This window comes from Egretta garzetta, unplaced genomic scaffold (assembly GCF_000687185.1).
Source record: "Egretta garzetta isolate BGI_Z169 unplaced genomic scaffold, ASM68718v1 scaffold51, whole genome shotgun sequence".
NCBI lineage: Eukaryota > Metazoa > Chordata > Aves > Pelecaniformes > Ardeidae > Egretta > Egretta garzetta.
In genome coordinates, this window is record NW_009258549.1 from 533,990 (window position 1) to 549,948 (window position 15,959).

The 15,959-nt window shown below is 41.7% G+C and overlaps 1 protein-coding gene across 1 annotated transcript in view; it reads right to left on the reverse strand.

Annotated features, from left to right (window-relative positions):
* Nucleotides 1-15,959, reverse strand: part of LARGE1 (LARGE xylosyl- and glucuronyltransferase 1) — a 287,919-nt gene that overhangs the window by 30,065 nt on the left and 241,895 nt on the right. The window contains exons 8-10 of the mRNA XM_035903233.1: nt 13,908-14,020; nt 12,262-12,387; nt 2,352-2,486 (exon numbers count right to left, since the gene is read on the reverse strand). Of these exons, the coding sequence (XP_035759126.1) occupies nt 2,352-2,486; nt 12,262-12,387; nt 13,908-14,020 (374 nt within the window). The remainder of the gene's footprint in view (nt 1-2,351; nt 2,487-12,261; nt 12,388-13,907; nt 14,021-15,959) is intronic.

Consider the following 15,959-nt stretch of genomic DNA (forward strand, 5'->3'; position numbering starts at 1 on the left):
TTTTGAACCCGCTACTTGCTATTTCCACGTCAGGCCCCCTAGTTCTTGTACTGGGAGGAATGACAAACAGTGGCTCCTCGCTCACCTTACAAGATGCTCCACTTCCGAAGATTATCCTGCAATAGATTGTGGGAATGTACTGTATTTTAACAGGATGCCTGTGACGCTGTATGTACTACAGCAGACAGAGAAAGAGTGGTTCATGATAATCCTATTCTTAGGGTCTCATAGCTTCAAAGCTGAAACTTGGTTTTTGTATTCTACAATAAAAAGGACATAGTCAAGTTTAGAGGGGAGCTTACGCCAAGGGTAACTAATAAAAACCAATGTCTTTGCTAAGTGACTACTCTTAAGCTATCCAAAGTTAGGTTTTTTTCTCTATCTGTTTTGATAGAAGGCTGTTAACTTTTTGGTGTCTCTTGGCAAGTTAGGACTCATGTATTTTTGCATGTCTAGCTCATTCTTTTCCAGTATCTCTTTTTTTAAAATTTATAAATGGAAGAATGAGTTACATTTCTTTTTCAGACATGAGCCATACCATATACCATATTGCGTTCTACTTGTCTTGAATAAGAAACAGGCTTGAACAGTTAGTCATTTCCAGTGTCTGTCAACTAGATACAAGTTCAGTAACACGAGCCATTTTAAACTTTTGGGACTGCCATTTTCAGCAGCAAGAACTTGCATTTGCTGTGCACTGCTCCCCAGCAACTTGTCATCTGGAATAAATCTGTTTATTAAGGATTAATAGAGCTCTGGAAAATAGAGCAACAGGTCTGTGACTGCATTCGTGCTCTTCGAACCCACACAACATATTGTGAATTCAGTATAATTTTAACCTACATTCTTAAAGAGGGATGAAGGTCTGTTTTGTTCCGTTGTCTTTTTTTTTTTTTTAATGTCTCACTCCCCCTTTCTCTCCCTATCGTATCCTCTACTCCATCTATTGTACCTTGATGTCTCTGACTCTCAGACTCTTAGTGGTCTTTTATCACATTCAGTTCACTCGATTGCCTAAAAGCCTCTCACTCTTGCAGAGGATTCTCTTTCTCCATGTGCTTTTGCTCTCACTGTGCGCTCGCTTTCTCTCTCTCTCTCTCTCATACCCCTGCTTCAGCCTCTCCCAGTTAATGTTTATGTCCAGTTTCTCATCGTTCCCTGCTCCTTTCAGAAGACAGCGAGATGGTCAAATAAGCATCTGGGAAGCCGTGCCTCGGGCTAAAATATATCTATCCAATCTCTGAGTGCTATAGTTAAAAAATTGAGAACGGCATCTCCTGTGGTCATTTTATCCACAGGCTAAATGGAAACACTACAAGCCTCAATGATGCTATTGATTGCCTATTACCTCTTAACTGCTAATGTGTACATGATACTGTCTTTGCTTTATTGATTTTTATATAGAGAATGTTGTATGTTTCAGATTTTTTTTCTTGAAGATAACATAAATGTTACAGGTTCCTCTTTATTTCCTTTCAGACTACGTAGTCAAAACTTATACTTGGTCTAGAAACCTCCAGAGACCACATTATATACAAGGAGTTCATATACATCTGTGTATAAATGTTTTGATTAACAGTTTTTTACACTGGAACCACATGTACTAAGGCACGCACACACACACAAGAACATCTGTATGTAAACATCCTTGATTTCAGCCATTTTCGAAGGATTGCTTCATCTGAAAAGATCTGATTGCAAATTTTACACAGATACACATAAATGCTGCTGTGTTTGGTTAGGGGCGGTGCAGAAAAAAACCCCACAGTCTCACAGCCTGTGTACCTTCAAGTATGAACTCATTCTGTAGTTTGCAGCATGGCAGAAACTCACAGACCTAAATCCAGCAGTCTTGATATTTTCATTTCTTCTTCATTACTTGTACCTTAGTATCTGCCAGCCACAACTGACATCACTGTACACTGAACAAACACACAGCAAGAAACAAGCCCTTCTCCTGGAAAGTTTTAGGTCTAAGGGGGAGATTTGCAGAAGTGCCTAATGGAATTAAAAGCCCAAATCCTCATTTTCAGTTTGTGATCTTACCTTTATTGGGGATTTTTAAAAGGCAAGGCAGCCAAAAAAAAAAGCAACAAAACCCAGGGGAAAGGCAGGATTAATACAACAGTTTCACAGGCAAGGAACTGAAGCACAGAGAGATTAAATAATTTGCACAGCGTTGCTCTTGGAATCTGAGCACTGACCTCACCTCTCCTGGTTCCCTCTGCACTGCGCTACCCACGCCACCAACTCTCCAAGTCTTCACGTAGCCCGTGCCTTGTAGGAAACACCCTTTCGATCCTCAAGCCCTAGACACCCCACTTACTTACATTTTCACTGTTAACATCCGCCTCACTGGGGCAGCCGAAGAGTTCCCGTCTCAGCAAATTCCCATCGTATTCCAGGAATGTCAGGTAGAGGTTGCGGAAAAACTCCACGTGCTTGTTTTTCACTCGCAGCTTCTTTGGTGAGTTCCAGTGAATCACCTCAGAGGGAAAAAAAAAGAGAAAATGCATCCTGCTGTTAGAATACAGATTTGCTTTATCTGCTCTTTTTATCTGTGTTTAGTTCACTGCCCTCTTAAAAACAAAAAAACCCAAAAACCCAACCCCCAAACCACAAGGACTTCCTTCTGTCTTTTTATCAGGAAGGCTTTGCCACGTCTTTCACAAGTAACTGCAGGTGATGTGCTTGGAAACTCCTCCATAGGATAACCTGCGTATTTGAGTTAGGGTGCTGCTCTGGTTTGTGCTGCAGCACCCCATAAATGCTGCAACAGCTCTAATCACGGACCCGATCGGTTATGGACTCTGTAGAAGAAGGTGGCAGGACGACGGACACAGGGATGTAGGTATTAAACATTAATCTCAGATTTCTACCTGACTCTTTCAGCTAATGAAATTGCTTCACTGTCTCAGGCCAGGCAGACTCTTCTCTGGTGAGGTATTGAGAAAAAAACCTTGAAATTAATTCCTATGCCCATTTACACCCTTCAAAAAGGACTGGATTTAATCTGACTTCCTTTTTGCCATTGCTTCATTTAAACCAGACTGATCTCAGTTGCGTTACAGAACACAGTGATGCAGTACAATGCTTCACCCTTTGAATTCCAATTTCTAGCAGGTATTTAGCCTCTGCTAATGGGAGATGACTCTCACACTGGCCTAGATTTAACTCTAATGCTAACATAAAGGGCCTGATTCTCATTTACATCAAGGCAACTTTGCACTGCTGCCAGTGTGAACAAGAATGGGGCCCCAAGGAAAAACTACGAGGGAGCCAAAAGTGCCTCGCGGGAGCCAAAGTGCCTTGCAGGAATGATTTAATTTTATAGAGGCTATATTTTAGGCATAAGGGAAAAAAACCCACCAAATGCTTTGTATTCAGTTTTATTCCTGTGGCTTCTAAAGAGATTAAAAAAAAAAAAAAAAAAAGGTCTCCATTGGGAATATTTGCAAGCTAGGAGTTCTGGAGGTTCTCTGAATCCATTAAGTTAATTGCGTGAAGGCACCGTGTCACTCACACACAGCCATGGAGCCGCCACGCCAGCTGCCGAGCTGCTCGGATGGTAAGCTTTGCTCTGAGCGTGGCATTTGTGAGAGGGAACACACAGAGCTGCGGTGTGGCACGGAGAACAGAAAGAAGCAGCCTGGAGCAGATGAACGCCGTTCCCTTGGTGTCAGCAACACAACTCCGCAGGAACAGGGACCCCTCTGAAATCACGTGCCCTCTTGCCGAACGAGTGGACCGGAGGTGGAAAGAGCGGGATGTAGCCTGAATTCTTCCTGGACTAACTTCAGCAAACAGCATAGTCTCTCCACTGAGTGTTTATACTGCCATGAAAGCTATGGAAGTCTCTTCTACATACCCAACACCAATGAAAATATCTCCTAATAGGGAAAGCTTTATCCCTTCCTCTGATTTCACTGCCGAGGCTACTAGGGGATCAGAAAACCATACGTGCAGTTACAGGAAAGCAACTGTAGGGAAAAAAATCATTTCAGAAATGGGCAAATCATTTTTTCCAGTTATAGGGACACTTTAAATCAAGATCATGATGCATCTACGCACTGTATAAATCTGGGAAATTATTTGCACAAAAATACTTAGCGTAGGTATTTTTCCCAGGTAATGCTACATTCTTTGCTGGTTTTACATTTGTCCATATGCTCGGAACAGTGGCTCAACTGTGCAATAACATGTTGCTGCAACCTGTGCTGAAAATACAGAACACCACAGAAACAAAAGGAGCTTTAGGTAGGTTGGAACATAAACTTAAGATGACAGATTTTCTCCACTGGAAAATGGACCTTCAGAATCTCCTTTCCTTGAAAAGAACTTGACATATTTCATCCATTGCATTTAACTGCAGCAAAAGGCATTAAATGCATGCAAAAACCCTCAACAACTGAATCCTACCTCAGGGAAACAGGCACACGTAACAGAAGCACAGGGCTGAAGGAGCCTAAAGGGCTGCTTAACAGTTTTACGGGGTACTAGTAGGCATTTTTACAAGCAGGCATAGAATGGAAACTCTCTGCTGTTTATTTAAGAGTGGATCAAAGAAAGCTGAGAAGCTGGCAAATGGGATAAAAAATACTTGCTAAGAAAAAAATCTTCTGGTTGTTCTCCCTACTACTCCTACACTTCATGCGAGTTTCCTTTTGGATGTCTTCACGAGCACCCTATCCCCCTGCTGAGCACTCTGACCTGGGGACCATGAGCACAGAAATGGCTAAAGATGATAAATGCCATAACTGCAACGGGACAGGCTCCCTGGTGCTGCAGGACTTTCCCACCGACATACGCTCTGTCACATCACAGCCAAGTACTGCTGTGGATGCCTCTATCCAGTTGCGTAGGGGATGATGTCAAAGCCAGACAACTGCCGTTGTCATCGCAGAGGCTCTGTGCTGCCGTGCTTCAAAATCTGTTGCGTGTGTAAAAGCTGGAAAGTGTCAAGGGCCTAGCTGGTGGTTCAGATCTGATCAGACCTGAAACGTGTCAGGATGCTGCATGCAGACAGATGTCAGGGGAGCCCAGCATGAACTGAAGAAAGCTGAATGGAGCTGATGACTATCCAGAAAAGCTGATTTTTTAATCAAGAAAGACAGCACACGCCAATGCAACTAAAGAACATCAAGGAACTATGCAACCATCTGGATGTCCTGAGGTAGGAAAACCACAAAACAGGTCTAGCGAAAAAGCAGGCTGCTTTTCAAATGTGACATGATTAGATAAATACTGTGTGATATATGAAAGCATAAAAAAGAACAGCAGGTTTCAAAAAGCAACAAAACTCTTAACCACTGACATAAACCACTATATCCAAAGACCATATTCTTTTTTTTGCTGTCAGCCCACAAATTCACCTTCAGGTCTGACTGTAGCTGTCTGATTTGGTCTACTGCACCATCAGTTACAGCAGAAGTTGTACAGGCCAAGACATCGTCAGGGAGGCACGATGAAGACAACAGGCGGCACAGGTAAAGCTGAGGCCATTATGTTAGGAACTTTATTGTGGGCAACAGTGAATTGATTGGAGGAAATAAAATCAGTTGGAAAGAAACTACAGGGAAATCGGATGAAAAAGAAGTCAAACTTAGAATCCACTTTCTTTGCAGACCGAGCAAGTGTTATCTCAACATTAAAAAGAGAAAGTGAACTTAGAAACTAAAAATCTCATCAGAACATCCCCTTTCCAAGACTGAATAGCACCATAATACTGTGTTCATTTCTATTTTCCCTCCTAGTTTCTAAGCTATTCCAAAGCTCTGTTGGCTTACAGAGGAAACTGCAGCTAGAACATACAAAATTCCAGTGCCATCATCTGGGTGGACACCTCAGGAACAGTGCTAGCCTTCAGGCTGTCCCACAGATCCTTTCCAGACTTCATCAAGGCCTCCCGAGAACTAAGAAAAATACGCTCCTTAATCTTCACTTAGCAATTTACGTACCGAAAGATCAGAACTTAAAATTCCACATCTATTTAACACTTGGTTAGTCCTCATTAAGCAACTTGGCACTATCTGCGTTTCTGTTAATACCATCCTAGTTAATCAGCATCCGTTACCACTCACTGACTACACTCAGCCAGCCTCCTGGAATACTTCCACACACTTGGTCACCTAGTGAGACAGGCTAACTGCACCAGTAGTTCCCATTTATTCACCACATTCTGACCCAAAGCGCTCAAATGACAACACAGTTGGAGCCTCATAGACTGGCAAAGGGATCTGAGACGGAAGGTAACTGAGGATGTTATACGCTGGTGGAGTGTAGGAGAAGAAGGGCTCTGAGGTCTGTTATCTGCACGGAAATACACTGAAACCAAAAAACCCAGCAAACCTCCTTAGGTTACCAGCTGTGTTGTCCTCTCTGGGGAGATTAAACATTTCAAATCCGATGTTCAAACCACTAAATGATAAGCTTCGACACAACATTATTTCTACAGGCACCTTTATCCATTTTTCCCCTGAAGCACCTTCTCTCTCCAAAAGAAGTATTTGGCCAAATGTTTCCTTAACCACAGTCTCTTCCATTTTTTACCCAAAGACACATCTTATAATTTCTCACTCTGCTTCAGCCCTTACAAAATCAGAGAATACAGGATATCCTGCATAACTATATACCTACTTTCCAGGCTGAAGGGGTAAAAAGTAAGAATAAATTAAGCTTAAATTTAAGCCTAAAGAAGTTTAATTTTGCAAAGCATTGAACAGATATTTTTACTCAAGCCCATGAGCACATCACAATTTAGTAAATTTAAATAAAAGTGGTATTTTGAAGATGGGAGCTTTTCTGCTTAAAAACTAGACTCCTTGTTTAGGCAACCAGACAGTTCCCACTGAGATCAACAGGAGTTAAACGTTCAACAAATCCACACAGTAAAGCCACCTATATATGCTGCTTTAATACCACCTCAATAGGCTTTTTTTCGGGCACATATTACTGAGAAGTTTAAATATGCCCCAAGCCACACTGCAAACAAGCATCACAAGTGTAACTTATGCCTCAATTAGAGATGTCTGGAAACTTTATTTTTAAATTGCGTTTTATAGAAATGAAGGGTTTAATAAAAGAACCAATTTCCTCAGAAAGGATCAAATACTTCACAAAAATGTCATCAGGGAGGTTTCAGAGTGATATTTCTGAACTACGCAAGTGGAAGAGACTCATGTTGGAGTAGCCAGCAACCCAGAGGTCCAGGCACTGCTTTTGGATGTGGGATTCAAATCCCTGCCCTGCCTGATTTGGTGCCCATGGTCCCAGGGATTACTTTACTCCTCAGCTTACTGCCCACGCTGCATGGCCGTAAGCTGACAGACCGCCCCTGTCTTGTACTTTTCAAAATTCTCAATTTTTCCTCAAAAGTATTTGCAGCTCTCCCTTCAACTCCAGTGTTTAATGAGAGGCCTCCTGCCTGCAAAACCACCCCTAAACCCACCTCTATAACTCACAGTGCTCCCTTTTGGGCAGAGCTCAGAAGCACCTTCCTGACTCCAATGTTCATGCAAGGCCGGGGTATGTTTAGCCCTCATCAGCCCTTACTCCTCTCAGTGTAGCTCTTCCTTTCTTGGCATTAAAAAGTGCAAGGCAGCAGAGGGCCAGAACTGCTACAGATCAGTGTTGAGGTGCTTGGACAGCATAGGGTGGCTCTGGGACAGAAAGAGGTACAACAGCTCATGTTTGAGGCAGATCTGAAACGATGTATTCGGGTTATGGACAAGAAGCTGTTTAAACTTTTGTAAGCCACCAGACAAAGTTGTCCCAGTGTGGAGGATGTTCCCAGGGAAGACACAGTGAATCACATAACAAAATTTCAGAATGGGGCGTTTATGAGGTTAATTACTTATCTACCTGCTAATTTAGTATCAGCTTTGTTCAGAACCAGTTTGAAAAGCAATTAACAGGTTTTAAAGCATTTTCCTATTTTGAGGTGTGGAGGGAAATTCTAATAATTTGATACATTCCCCACTGTAAGAGTCGAGCATCTGATTTTTGTGATTGTGAATTACCAGATTCCCTGTGTGTAAATAGCATCGGTATCCTTGACAACCAGACTTCTCTTCATGACTGACTCATTCAATGAGGTCATGATTCATTGTCAGAGGCATCACAATTCATTACCTTCTTTCACAGGATTTTTTTTCTTGCCATTTGGTTTGTGCCAAATGATAGTAATTGAGATTTCCTTACAGGCAGGAACAAACTATTAACCAAAAAGGAAAGCAAACACAGGGCCCAACCCAGCAAAAGTAATGTATAAATGAACCTCGGTTCCAGGCAGATCGCCACGCTTTGAAGCCCAGCAAGGCATGGTCCTACAGCACACACGCTTGTCCATTGACACTGTGCGCTACTGGGGACCATGTGAGGAGCTGAGATAAGCAAGACAGACAGCGGATGCCTACACAGAATGACTATTAGCACTTCCACATCTTTTGGCCAGTCTTCATTAACAACTCCTGAGTGTTTCTCCCGAGGTGTAACAAATGGCATGCAAAAATAAACACCTCTGGCCTTTAGGGACTGCAGTTGGCTCACTTGGCAAAAAGAATTAAAGGGCATCTGCTTCCTCTTGGCCCACCCTTAGCTTTCTGTTAAAATTGTTCATTTCAAGACCTTCTTGACTGATGCAAAGGATCGTTAATACACGTGCCCTCGGGGTGGGGAAAGGAAGATTTCTGTAAGTGTAATTGTTTATATAAGTTTTGCTTCCATACGCCATGGACAGCAGAACAAACCCACAGACTTCAGCCTAGTTGCGTACAGTGTGGCCTCTAACGCTATATAGTATGACACAGGAGGTAAGTAAGCATTTAGATGAATAAAAATAATAAAGTAGTCTTATTTTGATGTTGCTTTAGGTGGATATAAAATTAGCGGTCACTCTGAAAGATCCCCATATGCAAGTCCTTCCAAATTTGTATATGCTGCTCAGCTGCAGCAAGGTAGTAGAGTTCAGCAGTAGTCAAACATCTGACCTTCTCTAACATAAGACGGTACAAAAAAAAAAAAATCAATAAAATGGATAGAGATTGCAACTTAATAAGGACTATAAAGAGAAAAAAGTGATTAGAATCCTCTTCAGGCAATATGACATATTCAAGTGCTCCACAGGCCTGCAAAAAGTATGCTGGTCATCCTATGTTTGCATAAATGTGAAAGAAGCAGCAAAGAAGTGCATGTGTACATATATATATATATATATATACACACACACACACACCTGAACAGCAGCCAGCCCTGGGGGTCTAAGTTTATTTGACACAATGCTGTGTGTAAGAGATGACAAATCCTCTAGTCCCATGGACTTTGAGGCCAGATGAAATTAAATCAGTGCCTTTTCAGTCTGACATGAGGAATGCAATCTGATTTGACTGAGGAATATTTGACTGAGACAGCTTTACCTTGGAATTTAAATCCCTCCCTGCATTTCCTTCTTTCCTGTGCTTTCCTTCTTAATCCTCCAGTACAAACTTCACAATCTGTCTTTCTCTCCCTCTTACACTGGAGGTTTCTTTACCTCGTTTCTTATTCCAGCCTTACCATGAAATACAGGATGTGCCAAGTATGTTGTGTCATACCATTTATATTAAATGCCACGGAACTGACTAACTGGTGATTTTAAGAGTGTATTTTCTAACTTGGGCTAACAATATCTGTGGCTTTTTTGAGAGGACCACATACCAAACCAGCTGGTTTCTTTTCAGAACTATAATTTTCATAATGCAAATTCACAACTTTAATTGGTTTATGCTTTTTTTTTTTTTTAATTGTATGAAGAATTTTAAACAGTGCTGCTTGAGGGCCAGTTCTTTAACTGCTGAATATGGGAAGAGCTTTACTGAAACCAGGGGGCTTATGTGCACTAGATAAGGTTCTGGCCTCTCTTTCAAAGCAAAGAATTTCAGCCCCAATTCAGTATTTAGGGGATAATTTTAGCAGCATGAATAAGTCCAGTTCAGCCAAAGAAATTGCTTATGTGACTGCACCCCTTGTTGAGTTAAATACCTCAGAAAGCCAATGGAGGATATTTTGCATCTTAGACTTCATCGCCTATGCCGTAATGGAACTGACAGGGATACAATATATGGTAAAAAACAACCAAGCCTAAGTTACACTTGTAAACATAAATTTGTTAATCGACAATGAAGAAAGGATTCAACTTATTTTTAAGATACTTCTATTAAATGCTTACTTGTAGGTGTTACATATGAGCTAGATGTCCCAGACCTGAAGCAGATTAGTCAGTATACTCATTGGAGCCTAAGGAGTGATTTGCCTGGTTAGTCATCACGTGTCTACTCTGAGATGAGCTTAACCAGTCTCCAAAACCACTCATGGGGTTCACAATTCAGTTGCCTAAATACAGATACACAGCAACACTGAAAGCACCTTAGGGTTATCCTGTAGGTCTGTGTTGTATCTGCCAGTCCCATACAGATATCTGAGAGCATCTGTGGTGACTCAAACTGTGTTTAGGCAATTGAACCAAGCCCTAGAACCTCAGTTATTAGTCTCAGTATCTTCTTCTCATGTAAATGTATGTGTGTTAACCTTGTCCTGAATCCAGTCTGGCTGTCCCAGTGGATTATATGAATTAACGTCAGCCTCTAATTCACAGAAAAAAACTGTGACATCTCCCAGGTAGGAGGTGTATTTTTCTAAAATTCGTCTTTTAGAAAACATTTTCCCTGCTACTACATATCCTCTTTTGTTTCAGGCCTTGAAATTGCTGTCATACATGATTCTCAACATGAGCACAGAACTAAAATCTCTACCAGCACTTTGTTACAAGGCATAAAAGCATGGTGCTTTTAAGTCCCTGCGTTGAGCCTGCCCTACAAATATCTATCATAAAACATTTACTGATCAGTGTACTGACCGGTATACTGATCTAACTTTAAAAGCTGTCTTCTGTGGACCACACCTGAATAGTTGCTTATGAATACTTTATGTATGATATTCAATCAATACTGGCCAGCTTTGACAGGTCAGTTAACCCACGTAGTAGATCTTCTGTCTTTTGGGAAGTGCAGCTTTTGAAATCAGTGCGTCGAGGGTGATTCATCCAGTATCTGGTGTTCATATTGAACACACCTGCTGTTACTCTACAAATTGTTACAAGGGAAAATTTGGTTAGATTTAGGAAATATATTGCACCATGAGAGTGGTCAAACTCTGGAACAAGGGGCCACAGAGGTTGTGGAATCTCAGTCTTTGGAGACTTGACACTCAACTTGCACAAGGCACTGAACAATGTGATTTAAGTTGGTCCTGCTTTGAGTGGGGTTTGGATATCCAGATCTGAAGAGGTCTCCAGAGGTCCCCTGCAACCTCTTCTATGGTTCTGTGCTTTTCTTCTTTTTTTTTAAAACCTCATTTACTAAAGCATTCTTAAAATATAATTTCAAGTGTATGAACCTTAACTGAATTTTAAAATGAATTGCCAAAATCTACATAGTATTTACTCTGTTCTGATGCCACTAGTCTGCTCTGATGGAATCTACTGCTGTTCATTCTACACCTGGCAGAAGCTCAATCAGATTCAGTTCTGAACTCTCTGCATGCTACATTTCAGTCTGGCCTTTCAAAATGGCCACAGCACAATCAATGTTAATTTACCCATACCTGTTCAAATCCATTCTGCTTTTATATGAAAAATGTGCTATTAAACTGATACTATAGCTTCATTCTATTAAATTAGTGGGTTTCTACTCAGCCTTTTTTCTGAGGGCAAATACTGGAAAAATGAGTGGCAGCGTGGTTGGGTAAAGTATACACAAAGGCTAAATACAAAGTGTGCAACATCTTTAAATTTTGGTTAATGTGTTTTTAGCTATGGTCCACCCAACCCTCTTTGTGAATTTCATTCCATGTTGAATAAAGAGTTTCAAACTTGTCCAGTAAAAAAAAAAAAAAAAAAAAAGAAAAGTTTTGTATTCTTTGGCTAGGAAGAGTCAACAACAGGAACTCAGGAATAAGGTGCAATGGCATAGGTGTCAGGTACAGAATATAAGAAGGTGAAGCACTTCTGTAACACCTTGCCAAACCCTAAAGCAGCATCTCTCTTTGACTTTTCTAGCACTCAACATGCACAAAGCCGGTCATATTTGCTCCCCCTGCTTGGGTGTCCTCATAAACCGTATGTCTTAGCTTCCTCACTGCTTAAGGGACTTCAACTTTCCGTCACAGCAGAGTCCTGTATTCTCTGTTGCAAAGGATACCACCCATCCAAGCTCCTGTAAAACATACCTTCAGGTCAGACACATCTCTGTAGCACTGCTCGGAACGGGTGTGATCAGACAGCTGCACGTTCCAGAAACATGGGAGCTGGTAGACAAGGAAGGGATTTTGTTTGATGACTGCATTGAAGATATCCTAGCAGACAAAACCAGAGAAACAGTTGGGTACCTTGTTTCTACAGTGAGGTGATCTCAACCCCTCCCCGAGCTGACTGTCCTTCTCCCCCCTCACAGGGAGAAATGCAAATGGTTATGCGAGCTGAACTCCACAAACATTGTTTTGTAATTCTGTTTCCATAGAATTCCTTCAGTCTAAGAGATGACGTGTAGACCTGAACAAGAGAAACGGTCTCTCTTGACACACAGAGCTGATGGACTCCACCAAGTTTTCAGAATGTGTATCTTGTACTACTGGCAAGAGATGTGGTTCCTCTTTTGGTCACCAGCAAGAGTAATATGCAGTAAATGACAAACTGCCTGCTGTTTGTAAGTACTCCATCACTTTTCAATAAAGGGGATGAAAGTGATCCTGGCAGTTGCGCTGCTTCAAGGTGAATGACTATGTGGGATTTTATCTGGTGCTTTGTTGTTGTAACAAGTATTCCAGCTATTCCATAGAAAGGGCATGTAGGACAGATCTGCAGAGCAGCCTATACCATGAGGGACAGAACATGTTCTGCCTCTGGGCAGCCATCCAGCTGGAGAAGTTACAAGGACAGTCTTGTGGTTAAAGTATTAGGGTAAGAAAGACATAAACAACCTTGGTCCACTCTGCAAAATTCTGCCCCATGCAGGTACTAGAGAGCAACCCAGGACCTGATGGAAAACACAGTGAAGTTGCAAGAATCATTTAAATGAACTTCTGTAGCTTTTGGATCAGCCTGCAAGGATACTGTACACAAGCACACATCTCTATGTGCGCAGTAAGCAGCATGCTTCCTTAGTGGTGACTGGTCATAAGCCAGATACAGCTCAGAAGCAGTAGAAATATCTAAATATGATGTTGTATTGAATTAATACACTCAAGCTGTTGAGCAAGACTTACTGGTTCAGGTCCAGTACTACATTATCAGGGTTTCTGGATTTAAAAATGAGAGCCGGCAGGAAGCACAAAGATAGTAAATATGCATTTCTGTGTATAGGTACGCTACTTCTTCTCTTGGCCTCAGTTTCCCATCTGTGGCAGGGAGACAGCAGCGCTTTTGTCTTCACAGGGGTGTTGTGGCAAGGAGTACATTAATAGACTGCTGGGACTCATCTGCCAGAAACAGTAAAGAAGTATCTGGAGACTCTTAAAACTAAAGTCTGCTTAGACAATAACCAGTAGGAAAAGACATAGTGTATCTGGACTTCTAGTGTCTGGGGAGTTTTATGTTAAAGAAGGGAGGATGGAAAATTAAAGCTTGGAAACCCCATTTGTCTGTCTTATGAATCATCTGTGCAGAGGAGGTAAAAATGCCAGTGTAGTAAGAGAAACCTCTGGAGTAAATCTCCATTCCTCTCTTCCATGTTTTCCCCAGAACGATTCAACAAATGGTGACTACAGTCACAGTATCTTTCCCCCACCTTTTCCCACATCTCATCCCCTTTCCCTCTCTTACCTTCCTCAGTCAATGGAGTTGTGGTTGTACCACTTGTCTGCAATGTCCTACTCACCTGGTCAGCCAGTGAAGTGGACAGCATGCTCATTAACTCCCGCTCTGCCGTGAGTCTCCACATCTGCTCCCATTTCATCTTCCGTAACTTGTCAAGAAGCAGCAAGATAACCCCTGACGGAAAACACAGTGCAGAGAACAAGAGAAGCCATGATGTCACGTGCCAGTCAAGGCCCATCCCCTCTATGTGCTGACTCAGCAGTTAAAACAAGGACATAAGCTGAGATCTGCCAGTGGGAACTACAGTCCTTACCCTGTACTAACACAAGAGGCTGACTGAAAAAAGCTTCAGGTTTCAAGATGCCACTAATGAGAAAGCTTCCCCTGAGGCTTCAGAAAAGAAATGGAGAGATAGCATACACACGAACGCTAGGTTATACAGGCTGGCAAGAAAGCTATGGTAGCCAAAGAGGAGTGAAGCTGGGAAGAAAAGCAAGAGAAGGATGTTGTATTGCTAGTAGTCTCCTTAACTGATAAAGCTTCTCTTCATTATGACATGATTAGCATTGGGATTATTCCTTATAAAATGAACCAATACAGGTCATTCACATGATTTAAGTTAACTCCACCCAAAGGTCATTATCATTCCAAAGAGAACGAAGCAATATCCTACAAGAAGGAACCTCTTAACACTCAGCAGTGACCCTCCCCACTCCTTATTCTGAAAAGCTACAGGCTCCAGGAGGATATTCTGACAAGTCACTGTCTCCTAGGGGAAGGGTAGAGACAATCCTGATTTATCTACTATGACTCCATTTCTGCCATCGTCACACTGAATAGAGAGCCGCTTCTTCCAAAATCCTGCTGTTTAAATTCATTTTTATCTGGCCTCAAATCAAGATTTCAATGTGTGGGTGGTGAAATCTGGCCCTTAACACTTACTGCATTGGATGCAATACATATCCTGCGTAAGATGGAATTGCAGCCCTTCCTAGTAAGATGTTAATCACCTGACACATCTGATTGCAATCCTTGAAACTTTTCTGAGTAACAGATTATCAATGCTGGTTACAACCTGGCCTTTGAGAGTGCCCGTCATCAAGGCAGCAAGTATTCAAAGAGCAGGATCCTCGTATCTGAAAGTTACACTCGAAGAGGGGAAAGAGATATCTCAACACGAATTGTTATTCCTCAGTTGCTTTTTGTCTGGACAAAATCCCTAATGTAGAAGAAGGGAAAACAGCAGAAGCAATGAAGCTGGATTGAAGCATCAGCAAAACCTTTCCTACGGTGTCTCAGAAAATTTTACTTGAAAAATTAATTTGGAAAGACTTAGATAAGAGCGCTGTCATGGGGAATGAACGCAAACTGAAGGACCATAAAGGAAAAGCGGTGATAAACAGCAGCCTAGCGGGTTGACAGGGAGTGCCGTGTAAGAGCACTGATAGGTTCCGTGTTGTTTTACGTCTTCATTAGTGGAAGGGGGAAGTGAACGGAATAGTAATGACATCTGCAAGTGACGTTACAAGAGGTCTTACAAAAAAAAAATAAAAAAATATCACAGCAACTGTAGAGAAATAGAACAGCTACACAGATGAATATGAAATGGCAAAAAGCAGGCACTGGGAAAAGCTGCCAGAGGGAGTCTAGGATGATAAAACTAAAAGTAATGAGAATAAGAAAGGAAACGTAGTCTGAATACTTAAGAAAAATTCTCCTAAACCCTTTGTGGTGAAATAACCTAAAAATGGCAGATAAACGGCTTTATTTCATGAGTCTTTAAAAACCAGACTACACAAAGATTAGCAAATATACCTGGAACAATCCTACAATGGTTGGGACAGAACAAAGGGGGTTCCAGGTCATTCATATCTTCAGTTTCTATGAGAAGGCAAATTTCTTTCTAGTAAAACCTGGCACTGCAATGAACAAAAAGAAAACCTCTTCTGGCTGTGAATTTTGTGGCCTATTTTAGTTCTGTTTTCCATTTCAGTCCATCTGGTTCCCAAGGAAGCTGGAACCTGTACTGGAGAGATCCCCTTTCATCTTCAGTCAACTTCTCTGCTTCCAGCTGTTGCGTTGGAGGGGGATGTATTGTCACAACGTGCCACAA